The sequence below is a fragment of the Trichosurus vulpecula genome, chromosome 2 (assembly GCF_011100635.1).
Source record: "Trichosurus vulpecula isolate mTriVul1 chromosome 2, mTriVul1.pri, whole genome shotgun sequence".
NCBI classification, from domain to species: Eukaryota; Metazoa; Chordata; class Mammalia; order Diprotodontia; family Phalangeridae; genus Trichosurus; species Trichosurus vulpecula.
This window is the reverse complement of record NC_050574.1, coordinates 108013684-108030612: the sequence shown is the minus strand read 5'-3', so window position 1 is coordinate 108030612 and position 16929 is coordinate 108013684. Positions and strand designations below refer to the sequence as shown.

Below are 16929 nucleotides of genomic sequence, written 5' to 3'. Positions count from 1 at the left end.
GAATGTGGATTACATAGTCCATTATGCCTTAAGCAATAATCAAATACATATTTGATACAATATATAAATACAAACTTTGATCCCCTAAAAAACAATGATCCATGTTATAATCAAGCCATTTGTTTAAAGAAAAATAAAAACTAAAACACTGAACTTTCTTAGGATGCATAAACAACTTTCATACAAATTTATTAGCTATCTATAAACCTGTTCTTAAAAAGAAAATAACTTTACACAAACTCAAAACCTGGGTAATTTTTAAACATTAAACTCCTTTTTTTTTTTTTAGCTAACCTGTTTTTCCTAGCCACTGTACCTACTCCAGCTTGCCACTCTCTTCTTTTCTTGGCTCATTAACATGCAAGAAATATCTATTATTCTTTGTACAGTCACTAACTTTTTAAGGGTAGGGAAATATGAACATAACTATTATAGGTGGGGGAAAGACAAAGGAGTAAGAATAGTAAAATTGAATGTAGGACTCAAAAATCCAAAAGGATAATTAATTAGAATACCAAAGCCTGTCTGGTTTCCAGACAAATACATTCTTTGGGTTAGATTTATGGTGGGTATAGTATGGGGTTCCCATGGGTCACCTAAAATCTATTGGTTATCATCCTAACAAATCTGAACCACTTTCAGGGAATCTCCCAATCTAAAACCCTGATAAGGAAGGGTCAAGCCTGGGACTCTTTTGGGGGATCATATATTGCCTTTCAGTCAACTATTTTTAAAAGATTCTAGAACTGATCTAGTTCTCCCATAGTCCTTTGACTAAGGCAGAATAAAGAGTCAGGTTGAACCTTTGGAGCAATTTGCTTGGACATATAACCAATTTGGGCCCAGAATTCAACCATATTTTTACAGATGTCAAAATAAAGCAAGTCAAATGACTTGCCAACCTTATTGCATTTGTATCCACATTGACCAGCATGAACGATTCTTTCAGCCCTTGGATGTTCATTTATTGTTTGGTTCAGTATTCTTGAAACATACTTATAACAGACCAGATCATAGCAAAATAGTAATAGCTAGCACTTACATAGCAAAGCACTTTATAAATAGTCTCATTTGATCCTCACAACAACCCTGGGAGGTAGGTGCTATTATTATCCTCATTTTACAGATAAGGAAACTGAGACAGACAAGAGGTTAAGTGACTTTCCCAAGGTCACACAGCTAGTATATGTCTGAGGCTGTATTTGAACTCAGGTCTTCCCAACTCCAGGTCCAGCACTCTATCCACTTCATCATCCCCAAATCTCCTCCCAAGCAGTCAGTCAACAAGCATTTACTAGGTGCTTACAACGTGTCAGGCACTGTGCTCCACAGTGAAGTAGAACACCAAATCTTACCCCAATCCAACATGTATTCAGGATCCAACTAGAATTTAGGAGATGAAAGATGAAACATTCCCTACTTGGGAACTTCCTTACACATAGAACTGATGAGTCCAACTTAAAAGTTCATCACTTGCCAAGCATGTGCTCAGTCACATTTTCTAATTGAAAATTTACACTGGAGTGCACCCAAATGTAAAAGTTGACCATTTTTGCTTAGAAAATCAAGAGATATATGGCAAATCTACAATTTTATTCAGTACCAGTATACAACTTTACTGTTGTAGTTTACAACTATGGTTTAATTATATTACATTCATGAGTAACAATACCTTTTAAAATTCTTCTTTAGAGACATTGCTAGAAAAAGTGAAATTTTGGCATTAAATCTATTTATTACAAATAATGACTGTAGATTGCCTAAGGGATGAAATCACAACTAACTACTTATTTTAGTACAACTTCATTTTGGTAACAGTATTGTAGAGTGCGATACTAACCACATAATAGATAGATATCTGCCCCAACTGAAGTCAGAGTTTCCTTCTCAAATGCAAAACAATTTAAATGACAAGTACCAGACCCAAACAAAAAGAAGATACAAATATTAGATAGGAAGCTTCATAGCCCACCTTTCTTCTTGACTGGCATTCTTGGATCTCTCAGCAATCACTGGATTCAAGGACTTGTTTACAGGTATCAACTTTATCCAACTGGGCTGAAGCCAAGAGCCAGGTGGCTGTTGCAAAGTACTTCTGCTGCTCAGTCTTGAAATCCAAGCTCAGTCTTCATTTTCACCAAGATATGAAGTAATGTTGAATATTTTTTCCACAATTAAACTTTTAACACCTCCCACAGAATTTAAAGAAAAAAAGATTGGGGTTTCACAAAAGTGTCTTTCAATTCTTATAAAATATTTCTTAATCTTTAAAAAACTGAGAACATTATTGTTGGTATAGAAAACATTATTAGAATTCCTCTTCAGGCAGCAAATTTGGTGTCAGTTTAATGACTCAAGGCACAACCCAAATTTAAACAACTCTCACTACACTACAAAACCAACTTCAACGCCATTCAAATTTAATGATAAAAGATGCCCAGTTCTAAAGAGGAGAAATTTTCAGGAAAAAGCAAACAAACAAAAAAAAACTTTTTTTAAAAGCAAAGTTCTTTGCCTCTGGTTTCTGAAAAGGTGGGTGAGTCTGAGATGTTCCCCGGGACTGAAAGGCCGGTTTCTATTCAGTGGACAAGAAGTTTCCAATCTCACTCCCTCAAATCAGACAGCATCCACGTTGCAGTCCCTTTCATTTTTTCCCCTTCTCTGCTGTCCAAGCCACCCAGGCTTGCTTTCTAATGCCACTCTGATCCTCCCATGTATTAACCGAGGGAGAAGGAAAGCACTGCTTTGGCATGGAGACATTAAAGTGACAGCGCTACTCAATGGGCACTGGATGCAGTATGAGTTGGCGGAGCAGCCTTCTTCACACTGGAGCCATTCACATCATGCCATCTCGTCTCATCCAAGCAGCTGCCTGACCGGTGAGGAAAAACACAAGACCCTCTTTTTCCAAAGGAGAAAAAAAAAAACCCAAACCTTCCCCAGAGGTAGCCTCGGAGATGCGGTAGCGTTAGTCTTGGAAGCACGAGCCATGCAATCAATCCGCTCTCTTCCCCCAAAGAAAGGGCTCAGCTGCTTGGCCTCACCGTCCACCCTTCCTCTGCCCCCACCCCCAAGCCCTACCCGCACTGTCGCCTCTGGCAGAAAGGGGGAGAAATCTTTTGGGGGGCTGTTTCACCACCACACACACACTGTGCCCAACCCCCGGGTGTCCACACCCCTGTCTTGTATGAGAGGAGCAAGGAGAGGTGGCAGAGCCTTCGTGCAGGAGGAGCAGCAATTATATAACTCGCGTTAGGGGCTCCTGGAAGATGGAAGAAGATGCGGGTTCGGCTGGGGCTACGTTGGCTAGGAGGTCTAGGGCGGGGAGTCGGGGGATGGTGCACGACTACGTCCCGGGGGTCCCCCACCCGGGCGAGGAGTAAACACAGCGCGGAGTGAGGGGAAGAGAGAGCCTCTCAGATGGGCAGGGGTCAGTCTGTCGTCGCCCCCCACCAAGTCACTTCCTTTGCGGGGGGGTGGGGGGGGCGGGAGACAGTAGGTGCGGGTACGGTGCGAAGCTGACAGCAGGGGGTTCAAGATGTGGCTCCTGCATCAAGGTTGACGAGTCGCGGGACCCCGGGACTGCTCGGGTCTACAGCAGTCAAGGGGGACCCAGGCCTGAAGGGAGGAGCGGGTGCAGGGAGAAGGGGAAGGTTCATCCTGAAAAAGGGAGGGGGAAAGAGTGCGGAGTGGTTGCCCGGCCAACGCAAAGTGGGCGGGAGCGACCCGCCCGGCTTCTCTCACAAACCAATGAACCGCCCCTGTTCCGGGGCAGCGGAAGCCAATAGGAATCCGAAGAGAGGGCGCGGCATTTGACCGTAGGGGGCGGGCCTCCCTCCCTCTGGTGCTGGGGCTAGGAGGCGGGGCCTAGGGCCAGAGCTCCAGGGACCTGGGCTACCGTGGGTCACGTGAGCGCCCAAGATGGCGGCGCCCAGGCGAGAGCACCGGGACTCTGAGTGAGCGGGCGACCGTGGTCTCAGCGCGTGGAGACACACGCGAGGTATCGGCGTGAGCAGTCTACAGGCGGGCTGAGGCGAGGTCGAGGGCCCTAGTCCGTGGAGGGTCCAGCCTTAAGCCTAACCAAGGCCTCAGAGCTGCTCTGCGAGGTAGGCGGTGCGAGCGCGTCCTTATCTGTAGTGGAGGAAGTCGAGGCTCGGAGAGGGCTTGTTTTCTCCAAGGTCACACTGGGGACCCGTGCAGGGCACGTGACAGGCGCCTAGTGTTTAAAAACGTGTTTGGTAAGCTGCTTTCCTGAATCATCCATCCCTAATCATAGTATCATAAATTTGGATTTGGAAGGGCCTTAGAGGTCATCGAGCCCAATCTCCTCATTTTACAGATGAGGAAAGTGAGGCCCGGAGAAATAAAGTGACCTGTCCAGGGACAAATCGCCCATGAGCGTCTTAGGGCAGGATTTGAACTCACCTCCGTGACTGGAAGCCCTGGGCTCTGTCCACGGCCCACAAAGCTGCCTGCGTGGTGTTCCTCGAGCCAACTGGGTGACCACTTGTCACAGAAGTGGTAGAAGGGATTGTGTTTTAGAAAAGAGCTGTTAGGTGGTACCTGGAGTCAGGAACACAAGTTCAAATCCCAGCTTCAGACATTTCCTAGCTGTGTGACTCTGGGCAAGTCATTTAACCTCGATTTAACCTCAGTTTCCTTATCTGTTAAAAAAAGGGGGGGGTTGGGGATAACTATAGCACCTACTCCACTCCCCCCCCCTAGGTGCTATCAGTACTAGATGAGAAAATAATTGTAAAATGCTTAGCACCAAGCCCGGCACACACTATGCACGATATAAATGTTCATTGTTGTTGTGATAGAAGTTGGGAAAGTAAAATTGAATTAAAAAAAAAAAAAAGAAAAGTTTGACTGGGCGACTGAAGAATTTCCTTCGAACGCTGAGATCATGATTTTCTTGTCTAGTTGTTAAATTCCGGCAAGTCTGGTATAACAGGAAATCTCCTGGGTTTGTAGTCAGAAGTCAAATCCTGATCTTGTATTCAGCTGGCAAGCCTCTTTTCTGAGTTTCAGTTTAATCCTTTGTTGCTATTTGTCCTTCATGCTTGAAGAGGACCATATCAGGGAGGTGATGCAAGTGAATTGGATTTAAGTGAGGGAGGGCTTTGCACAGTCACCAGCCTCACTTTCTCCTCCTGAGCCATCTGGGTCCAGTGGCGGGATATAGATCAGGACAACTGGAAATGGCCCTGGATGCGGTGGGGACCTTAGCCTTTTCAACCGAAGGTCTTTAATAGATCTCAGTTTGACTGAGGCAACACCCATTCAGTGATTAAGGCTTAATAAGAAATGTGGCAAAGAATGGCCTCTTAAAAAAAAAAATAGATCTAGGAGGGGAAGACCTTCAGGGTTTCTGGCCAGAACAGAATAGACCTTTGAAGGATTCTCATGGTTAGTGAGCATGATCTAAATGAAGAGCCAGCAAAGGAGCTGGAAAAGGAGCAGTTGGACAGGCAAGTGGAGAACCAGGAGAAAAGTGTCATGAAAACCTAGAGAGAAAAGACTATTATGGAGAAGAAGGTGATCTATGGTGTCAGAGGCTGCAAAGAGGTCAAGAAAGATGAGGATTAAGAAGAGGCCATTAGGTTGGATAGTTAAGAGGTTGCTAGTAACTTTGAGGCCAGTAATTTCAATTGAATGATAAGGTTGGAGGTCAGCCTGAAGAGTTAAGAGTGAGAGTAAAGAAATTGGAGGCATTGATTGTAGATAGTCTTCTCAAAGAATTTAGCCACAGCCAAAAACTGGAAATTGAGGAGATGCCCATTAGTTAGAGAATGACCGAATAAGTTGTAGTTTATGAATGTAATGGAATACTATTGTTCCATAAGAAATGATGAGCAGACGGACTTCAGCAAAATCCGGAAAGACTTTCATGAACTGATGCTGAGTGAATTGAGCAGAACCAGGTAAACATTATGCAGTAACAGCCACATTGTGAGGTGACCAACTTTGACAAACTTAGCTCTTCTCAGCAATGCAATGATCTAAGACGATTCCAAAAGACTCATGATGGAAAATGCTATCCACATCCAGAAAAAGAACTATGGGGGTCAGAATGCAGATGGAAGCGTACTATTTTTCCTTTTTTTTTTTTTTTTTTTTTTTTTTAGTTTTTTCTTTCTCATGGCTTTTCCCTTTGGTTCTAATTCATCTTTACAACATGACTAATGTGGAAATATGTTTAATGTGATTCTGCATGTATGGCTTATATCAGATTGCATGCCTTCTGGGGGGGGAAAGAAGGGGGAGAAAAATTAAAATTCAAAATCTTATAAAAGTGAATGTTGAAAACTAAAAATAAATATTTAAAAAAAAAGAAAAATATTTTAGCCACAAAAGCAAGAAGAGAATAAGCTGATAGCTACTGGGGAGAGTTGGATCAAGTGAAGATTTTTTGAGGCTGGGGGAGATGATAGTGACATTGTAGGGTATTATACAGGTGTTAAATAGAAACACTAGATTTGGATTCAGTCAAAAGGCATCCCTTGAGGACCTAGAGGGCCACATGTGGCCTTGAGGCCAAAGGTTCCCCACCCCTGCTCTAGAATAACAAGTGAGGTCTTTTGGTTCATAATTCAGTGGGTTGTTTATTTGTTTTCCCACTGTACTGTACTGCCTTTCATTCCTGCTATCTTTCATGCCATGCTATTGTTGGGATTAAATAGATAAATGTATGTAAGACACTTTGCAAATATATATACATATATACATACACATATATATGTATATATATCAGCTACTTTATTGTTTCCACAACACCAGGATGATTTATCAAATTCATTCTCTCAAACCTCATATTTTAATTATAACTATTTACATACTATGTGCATTTACAATTAGTCACCTATCACCAAATAAAACCAAAACACTTTCTACTTAACGTCACTGAGTTTATAAACTCAGTATTCAAATTTCATTTATTCCCACTTACTGGGTTCACTTCCCCTCACCCTTCTTTTCCATAATATGTTTTGTTCTTTCACCAAATTCTCCTCCAGAACTATTAAAGGCTAGTTACAGACTTTAGCATTTCTTTTTGGTCTCAAAGGGAATTAATCTTCAAAGTAACAATTTTGTTTCCCCTTTTCATTAAGGACTCACAGACATCATGAGAGGCAGTTTAGTGTAGTGGATAGGGAGTCAGGAACACCTGTATCCTAGTAATGCCTCTGACACTTACTGGCTGTGGGACCCAGGACAAAGGTCACTTAACCTCTCAGTGCCCCGACCATCTGTTTTAGGACTGTTAGTTGCAGAGATGGCTTGGATCTGCTTTGGTAGAGGAGTTACTTACCTGGAGCTCCCTGAAGGAATGAAATCTCAAGGTCTGGTCCAAAAAACAAAGACATCATAAACTCCTTCTTTGTGTCCTCACCCCTAATCTTCAATAATTCATTTCACAAAATTTATTCACACGTTTGAGGCCCTGAAGTTACAAAATTAAAAAAACAACAGCCCTTACCCTCAAGGTTACATCCTTCTAAGAAAATAGATCACCTGTGTACAGATAAATTCAAGGTAATTTGATAGAAAATAGTAACAATTATGGGAGGCTAGGGAAGACTTGTCAGGGCACGGGGCACCCGCACTGAGGCTAATTGGCTCGACACGAACCTTGTAAAACCAAGGGTTACTATGTGACCTCCCCAGAGCCTTCTCTTGGGTAAGTGCACTCTTTCTTGCCTATGAACATTGTATTGCCTTTAACCAGCACTTTCTTATATAAGACATTGCACATGACACACCAGCATTGTCCTACTTCTATTTCCTGCAGCCTCTTCAGAATCTTTTTATGTCCTTACTCTCAAGTCCAATTTCTTTTTCTACATATAGACATCCTTTGATTTAAAATATATTTATATATATGTGATACCTTTCTGGTTTCCCATTTTAGGTCCATGGCCTTTATCAAAACTATGCTCTACCACTATCTTCACCTCATCTTTTTTTTTTGGTAGGGTTGTCTGTTTCTTTTTCCAAATTCTTTTTCAGCAGCAGAATATTCCCTATCTGACAGTCAAGGCAATCAGGTGGAATTTAAAGTAACCTCTCTTCCCCACCCTCCACCAAAAAAAAAGAAAATACAATTTTACATAATAATAAAATCCAAGAGGCCATAATGGAAACAGAAATACTGTTTGAAATAACTACAAACTGCAAAAATATTAAGGAATCACTCTATAAAGTACACAAAATACTTGTATAAAATTCAATACAAAAGAAATAAAGAGCTGAAGGAATATTCAGGGCTCATGGCTAGGTCATGCCAATATAATAAAAACAGCAATATGACCAAAGTTAATTTATATTTTTAATGCTATGCTAATCAAACTATCAAGAGGATACTTTATAGAACTGAACAAAATAATAACAGAATCCATTTGGAGAAACAAAAGGTCTAGAATATCAAAGAAAATCATTTTTTAAAAGGTAGGAATAAAAGGGAAATAGCACTTCTAGACATTGAATTGTATTCTAAAGCTACAGCCATCAAAACCATTAGGCACTGGTTAAAAAAAAATTGATCAATGGAACAGACTGGGAGAACCAGGGATAATAGAACTCAGAAACCCAGTATTCAGTAAGCCTGAAAACATAAATTAAGAAAGAGCTTCCTGGTAATAAAAATTGCAGAGAAAACTAGGAAACAGGCTGAAAGATATGAGGCTTAGACTAACATCTGAAACATATTCCACAATAAATTCAAAATAGATATGGGAAATGAATATTAAAAACACCATAAAAATTAGAAGAGAAGTAGATCATATATCTTTCACAGCTGTGGGGAGAATATGTTTTCTTAACCAAAGGATAAAAGCTATTACAATAGATAAGACACATAACTTTAATTACATGAAACTGAAAAACTTACACACAAATTTAATGGGATTTGGATAAAAGGTAAGCAGTCAAAACTCTGGATCAAATTTCTCTGGTAAGGGTTTAGTGTCTAAGATATATAGACAACTGATAGATATAGATAGACACATTGCAGCTGGGTAGCTCAGTGCATAGAGCACTGGACCTAAAGTCAGGAACATCGGAGTTCAGATGTTACCTCAGCTACTTACTAGCTGTGTACCCTGGACAAGTCACCTAAATTCTGTCAGCCTCAGTCTCCTCAAATCTAAAATGGGGGTGATAATAATAGTCTCACTTCATAAAGAGTTGTTGTGAGGATGAAATACTTCTAAAGAGATTAGCACAGTGCCAGGCACATAGTAGGCACTTAATAAATGCTTATTCCATCCATCTATACACACATGTACATGCCAGAAAGCCATCCCCCAATAGATAAGGGTCAAAGGATAAGTTCTCGAAAGAAGAATTACAGACAACCATGTGAAAGAATGCTCTGTTCTTAATAAGTGAAATGCAAATCAAAACGCCCCTGAGGTTTTGCCTTACATGCAGCAAATTGGCAAAGATGACAAAAGATGGAAATAGTCGGGGGGAGGGGGGGGCGGGGAGGGGAGATGATAAGATAGGCACCCTAGGGTACAATTGGTAGAGTTGTGAATGAGTACTATGAGTTTGGAGAGCAGTTTGGAATTAATGTTAAAATCCTGTCAGTTTCTAATGTTAAAACATTAGACAGTGCCAAAGACTTTGGTGGCAACACATTTCTTTTCTGGGTCTTCAGTAGTAGGAATGTAGGCCCTGCAGGAGCAGGGGCCAGGCTGCATTTCACAAGGGCTACTCCCCAGGATGATTGCTGAGGGCACCGGGCTGGAAATGCTGCTAATGCCAAAGTTCTTAGGTTTGGGGTCTGAGGAAGGATGATGATGCAGGGGGTGGTAGTAGGGTCTTGACTTGTTGTCTCTAGTCTCTTTTTCAGGGTACACTGAAGGAGTTCATTGCTGATTCAGGTAGGCTTGTTGTTTGCCCTGTGTGTGACAGTTGGCTAGCTGGCTCCTTTTCCCTGGATTATGGCTGTAAGGTCTGGGTTGGAAACAGTCTGGCTGGTGGGGGCAACAGTGGAGAGCTTATGCAAAGAAAGTGACCTGATCCTTAAAAAATATTATTTGTTATATAGGATAACTCTCTGGGAGGGGAAGGAGGAGAGATATTGGGAGAAATTTTGGTACTGTTAAAACCAAAGATGTCAATAATTTTTTTTTAAATGAAGTGTGCCCCCAATTTTTCTTGTCTTCTACCTTTTAAAAGTAGCATATAGTTTACTTGATAAAGTAGTGCTGTCTTTATCATGCCTGGTTCCTTTTTCCTCTCATGCCCACTACGTGAGCTGCTTTCTAAATTGTCTCTGTTTTGCCATAGAACCTCTTCTGGACTATAGAACCTATTAGTAGGAGTCATCATAAACTTATATATGAGAAAAGGATCATCAGAAACTACTTGAAACAATTTTCTAATGATAGCTTTTCTGTTGCCTTTCTTTTTATATCCAGTTTTTTGCGCACACCAAGAATGTTTCCTGGTCCCATCATGTGCTCTTATCCCATACCAGTATGCTTCCATTATGACCTGTGTGATGTCAGCTATATAAGTTTTAAATGGACTTAGCATGGCCTTAATTCCCACCCCCACCCCCTTTTTTTTTTACCCTAACCCTGAAAGCTAGACTAGACAACATGAGGGAAGCTCATTCTGCCTTTATTCCCATAAGATATTCTACTTCTATGGTTCTGTGTCTTTCAGGGCTACAGGATGGTAACTCATACATATATTCAGTCAGATCCTTTCCCAGAAGAAATAAAACTCAGAAGATTAAGAACGATTGACCTTGTGGAACAAAATTTGTGGCGTCTCTCCAAAAAAGACCAGTAAGAGATCATTGCCTGTGGAATTCCCCCTCCCCACCTACTGTGTGGGCATTGATTTGATTTTTAGCACTTGTCACTTTTTTGCTTCTAAAAACAGAGGAAGAACTTTCTTAACTATTTGATATGGCCCAGGAAAAATAAGAGGTGTTGGTAGTGCAGAAAGATAAACACACACAGAGTTCATTTCTCTAGTTCTCCTTTTCAGTTACACTAGTTCATAAGCTTTAGAGTCATAGAGAACTGTAGAAATTTTCTGAGGAAAAGCAACATGTTTCAGGTAAGACTGGAGAAGCAGAACCTCTCCACTACGTAACTTTATCTTTTCTCCCAGACAACAGTTAGGGACTTATGTGTTCCTGACAAGGTGCTAAGTATTTTGCATATGCTTAGTATAAGAGCAAACAAAATGGTCCCTGCCCTCAAGAAGCTTAAATTCTAATGGGAAGAAGACCACACTTCCTGGGGGGATTGCAAAGACTAGGCTTGGGGGGGGGGGGGGCGGGAAAGGGGAGAAGAGTTGGGAACAGCCCTAGGTTCTGCTAAGATGGAAATGGTTATCCACATCAGGGAGCCTGAGGCCACTAAGTCCAGGTCTTAGTCATCCTTTGTAGCATCAGGCTTTGGATTTGGTAGGTGCTTAAAAATCTTTTTTGAATGACCTTGAACTCCACAGAAAAAGTCCTTAGTCACCAGTTCCCCACTGATAGTTTCATTTCCTAGGCTAATGAAACTCTAGGATAGACTCAAAAATCAGTATAATGGCTGGTCTTTTGTCCTTGCTGAAACCAAAATGAGGATGTGGCAGAATTTTAAAATAGGTAGTATTCTGTGCTTTATCCTTTCCAGTAGTTTTAGGAGTAAATAGAACTATATGTTTGTCTGATTTATCTGGGCAGGCAGCTATGGATCACATTTTCTTAAACGTGTTTAAACTAATCAAGAAGCAGTGATTAAGGTTATGGGGATATTTTTGTAATTTTGTCCTTGCTAAACTTTCTCAGGAAATATCCATTTATAAAAGCTTTTTTTTTTTAAAAAGCTTTAGGCAAACAGAAGAAAGCAACACTAAGATACTAAAACACCACGCTTAAAAGCGGTTGAACCATGATAAATTATAATGATTATAATGAGCAATCTCAGTCTTTGAGAATTAAAGAAAATGACCCTCTTCCTCCCAGAGAGGAGGGAACTATGGATATTGGAATTTTCGGTAACTTTTCATTTTTTTTCTCTTGCCCGGGTTCTGAAGAGTTTCCCCATCCCAGGCAGCAGGGGCAATGCCAAGGGGTGCAGCATCCCTGGCACCACTGTGGGCAGCAGGGGGAGCTCAAAGATGGAGCCCTTCCTCACAAGCAGCTAGGCCTTCCCAAGGAGAAACCTCACTTTTACCTCAAGGTGATTTACCATCATATTTACTAAATCCCCATTTCTGCCAGCTAAGTCATAACCAAGCATTATTTGTTCAATAATCACAAAACAGTTCTGGAATTCAGGATTCCCCATTTATTCACTGCAAAGTTCTTTTGTTGGTCAAATGCAGATGAGCAGTTGGACAACAGTACTGAAGTCCACTTTGCCCTGAGTAAGCACACTGGCTCTGCAGTCAGCTCTTAATGTTTTCCCATATATATTAAGTTTGCTTTTGTCTTTAAAGGTTCCTTTCAGTCAGCAAAACTGTCAAAGCCTGTCAAACTTTGACACAATAAAAGGTTCTATGAAGCTGGCAACTTTAGGGAAATGACTAGTATTAAATCAGTAATAAGTCAACAAGCATTTATTAAGCTCCAACTATGTACCAGGCACTCTTCTAAACCCTAGGATATAAAGATAAAAACAGCCTCCACTCTCAAGTAGCTCACAACCTAATGGCATAGGCAACATGTAAACATCTATGTACAAATAAGATATATGCAGGATAAATTAAAGGGGACTAGGAAAAGGCTTTTTGCAGAAGATAGGATTTTAGCTGAGACTTGAAAGACAGTAGGGAACACAGAAGACAGACATGAGAAAGGATATAATTCCAGGATTAGGGAACACCTATTAAAAATGCACAAAGATGGAGTCTTGTGTAGGAGGAGCAGAAAGGCAGACATAAAACTTTTTCAAAGGAAGCAGTTATTACTTTACTCAAGGCTATGTAAGTCTAAAAACTTTTTTTAGATGTTAGGAAACTATAGTGATGATAACATGGGGTGGGGAGTTGGGGGGTTTTTTTGTTGTTGTTTTTGGCAAGGGTGGGCAGGTTTAAGTGACTTGCCCAAGGTCATACAGCTAGTAAGTATCAAGTGTCTGAGGCCAAATTTGAACTCAGGTCCTCCTGACTCCAAGGCTGGTGCTCTATCCACTGTGCTGCCTAGCTGCCCCCAATGATAACATTTTTTGATGTGCTTAGGGGCCTCATGAATTTTCCCTATGTTGAGTCTTACTTTTGAAAAAAGATCTCCCCTTGGTGTGTGATCTAAAATGACTGTTGGGAAAAAAAAAATGTATTGTTCCTGACTTAGTTTTGTTCCTTCTCTTTACTTTTCTTGGCAGGATGACATATACTTATGGACCACTATTTATCGGGTCAGCTTCATCTTTTTGTGGATTCTTGGCAAACTATCTTTTCAGGCACTGTATGAAGGTTAAACAGCATTCTTTTCAAACATTTGTGCCATTGTCTGCAATTCCATTTTTGACCACTGCAGTGGCTTATAAGTTCCTTGTAACAGATCCCTTAAGTTCTGGTGAGTATACGCTTAGGAATGCTTAATTTGAGAGCTACCATCTCAAAGATATGTAAGTGGAATGCCAAAATTTTGTATACTTCAAGCCATTTAACTTAATATACATACAGGGCATACTAAAATATCTTTAAATAGCTATTAAAGCTTAAAATGGCACTTAGACTTTTGAAATACCATAGATGGATGGATGGATGGATGGTTGGATGGTTGCATCTATCCCTATACCTGAATCTTTGAATTTTTATCAGTCTGAGTCTGTTGGTCAGCTAATACATAAGACTTTTCCAAATTATGTAAGTGACTGGCAAAAATCCTGTATTCCATGTAATTGTGGACATTTTATGTGGTAAGGAAATTGGAGTATGACTAGAGGACAATGTGAAGTAGAATTGAGACTTGAGCAGTCTGGGGAAGGAAAAAGAGCCCCTTTTGATCTATTGAGCCTTTTATATGTTAGTAGGAATGTAATTCTGCAACTGTTCTGTCATGGAGATGTGCTCTATTCCATGAGTTCCTGTCCCTCCTTCCCTACTTCTCTACACTCACACTCCCTCCCTCAGGCTGGACCTCATTATGCCCAGTGTATCTTTGTGTGAACTCAGCTTTTATTATCAGTTCTACCTTGCCTTGGACATTTAGCCCTAGGCTATTCCTGTCATGGTGCCAGCCTGTACCAGCCTAATGAAGCATCCCAGAAGGGTGGTCATGCCCTTAGGGTGTTTACTTAACCTCAGCTGTACAATTCACAGAGGAATTTTGGAAGATGGAGACATCTCTGTACAGATACCTAAAATTCACTGCACATGACTTTGCTGACGCAGGCCCTGCTATGTTCCAGGTGATTTAACCATGGACATGTGTATTCTCAGAGGTGCCTTTGTTTCTGCATCGTGTGGTATCTTTCATCCCTCTGCTTTGGCCTTTTTAAAAAATGGGCGTCTGGCGGTCAAGTAAGTCTTTCTCGATTTTTTGTTTGTTTTCTTATCTGCTCTCATTCTCTAATAGCCACTTATATCACTTTTAATCAAAGGAAAATATTTTTGTATTATAAATTGTTAAATTCCACTTACATGACATACTTATATTGAAAATAAGCTGCAAAGTAAGAGTTAGCTATTCTGACAGGCTGTTTGTTGTGTACGTTTGCAGGGAAACTGAGCTGCTTTTTTTTTCTTTAGGTACGAAACTGTTCCATTACCTCCAAGAGGAAGGAATTTGTACCACTGGACTGTCCTTTGTCAATCAGCTGCAAAGCTAATGATTATTCCTATGATCATACAGACTGTGTGTGGAGGACATCTTGCTTTCCTGCAACATAAAATATGTTGCAGAATATTTGAATTGCTTGAACATGTCTGACTTAAAAATTAACCTTTTAATGTAGATGATGCAGTTTGGAGCATTTCATGAAAGAGCTAAATGTAAATCATAAGCAAGCAACATAACCTATAATACGTGTGCAAATAAAAACTACATGATGTCCTTGACTAAAATGCAAACTATGAGAGGATTAAGAATGATAATAACAATAGCAACATTAATAAGGCACTCTGAGTTTTACAAAGAGCTTTGCAAATATTATCTCATTTGATCATTACAACAACCCCACGAGGTAGGTGCTAGTTTTATCTGCATTTTACAGATGATGAACTTGAGGCTGAGAGAAGTTTGGGGTCACATGTCTGTTAAGTGTCTGATCCTGGATTTGAACTCATGTCCATCATGACTCCAAGTTCATCACCCTATCTACTGCACCACTTAGCTGACTTTTCCATTGATATGTTCTCTTTAATGCCTAGAATACCTCAGTCTTCTAGCATCATGGTTGGTCATTGCATTGATCAGAGTTCTCAAGTCTTTCAAAGTTGTTTATTTTTACAGTATTGTTGTTATTGGACAAATTGTCCTCCTTTTTCTGTTCATTCTTCATTAGTTCGTACAAGACTTAGTAGGTTTCACTGAAACCTTCCCTTCCTGCCCATCAGCTGGGGAACGGCTGAACAAGGTATGGTATGTGATTGTAATGGAATACTATATAGTGCTATAAGAAATGGCAAGCAGGATGATTGCAGAAAAACCTGGAAAGATTTAATGTGAACTGCTGCAAAATGAAGTGAGCAGAACCAGGAGAAGTGTATCCAGTAACAACAGTATTGTAAGAATGATCAACTGTGAAAGACTTAACTGCTCTGATCAGTACAGTGATCCAAGGCAATTCTGGACTCATGATGAAAAATACTCTCCACCTCCAGAAAGAGAACTGATGAACTCTTAGTACAGATGAGGCATATTGTTTTTCATTTTCTTTGTCTTTCTTGGGTCTTTTTTTTTTTTTGCAATATGACTAATATAAAAATATGTTTTGCATGACTTCACCTGTATAATGGGTATCATATTGCTTACCTTCCCAGTGGGTGGGATGGGCTGGAGAGAGGGACAGGATTTAGCACTCAAAATGTTTTTAAATGAATGTTAAAAATAAATAATGTTTAAACCGTCTCTTCATCTTTTCTTATTGCACAGTTGTATTACATTACATTCACATACCATAATTTGTTTACCATTCCCCAATTGATGGGGACCCCTGTAGCTTCCGGTTCTTTGCTACTATGAAAAGAACAACCATAAATATTTTTGTACATATGGATCCTTTTCTCTTTCTTAGATCTCTTTGAGGGACAGACCTGGTAGTGGTATAGCTACTATACCAAGTCTCAGGGTATGAACAGGTTAATGACTTTTGGGACATAGTTCCAAATTGCTTGCCAGAATGGCTGTACCAGTCAATTCATAGCTCCACCAACAGTTTGGAGGAGAATGTTAATAAATATTTGCCAACTATAAACTTTTCGATTATTTCTGAATTGGAGAGCTATTGCAAACCACTGAAAATTTAACCAAATGGTTTTTAAAAATTCAAATAATAAGGTTTTAAAACTATTTAAATTGGCCTTAGAACTCATGCCATTTAAAAAAAAACTAAAGCTAAAAAAAGCCTAAGTGCTATACTTAATATTCAGGATATAACATATAGCATTTTTAAGTTCTATAAAGCACTTTTCCACAACAACCCTGTCACATAATAAAAGTCATTTTACATATGAAGAAACTGAGTCTCAAAAGTTAAGTGACATGTCCATAAGTCACCAAACCTAAGTATTGGGGCCCTGATTAAAACCTATTCTCCTCTTCCATTTATGGCTGTTGTTCTTTAGCTTAACTCTGTTGTGAGAAGGAAAAATAATTAAGAAACATTGTTTGAAAGAGGCCATGGAATTCCACAGAGGAGAAGGAAAACTCACACAGGAGGACTATGATGATTTGTGAGAGATGATCCACTGAAAAAGTAGGTCAGGGAAGCCCTCCATTCAGGCTGTTGTTCCCTGAAACTT

General features: G+C 40.2%; 1 protein-coding gene across 1 annotated transcript; it reads left to right on the top strand.

The window, feature by feature from the left end:
- Positions 1–3279: 3279 nt before the first annotated feature.
- On the top strand, positions 3280–16036 carry TMEM126B (transmembrane protein 126B). The gene is made up of 6 exons (XM_036743917.1): positions 3280–3395; positions 3922–4000; positions 10681–10805; positions 13344–13537; positions 14376–14487; positions 14716–16036. The coding sequence occupies exons 1-6, from the start codon at positions 3280–3282 to the stop codon at positions 14894–14896; spliced, it is 807 nt and encodes a 268-aa protein (XP_036599812.1). The 3' UTR covers positions 14897–16036.
- The last annotated feature ends 893 nt before the right edge of the window (positions 16037–16929 follow it).

What these genes read in the sequence shown, in the direction of transcription:
- TMEM126B (XM_036743917.1), top strand. Translation starts at nt 3,280, where the DNA reads ATGCGGGTTCGGCTGGGGCTACGTTGGCTAGGAGGTCTAGGGCGGGGA. An exon ending in AGGAGTAAACACAGCGCGGA is followed by an intron (nt 3,396 to 3,921) that starts GTGAGGGGAAGA and finishes TGAGCGCCCAAG; the next exon opens with ATGGCGGCGCCCAGGCGAGA. An exon ending in CGCGTGGAGACACACGCGAG is followed by an intron (nt 4,001 to 10,680) that starts GTATCGGCGTGA and finishes TGTGTCTTTCAG; the next exon opens with GGCTACAGGATGGTAACTCA.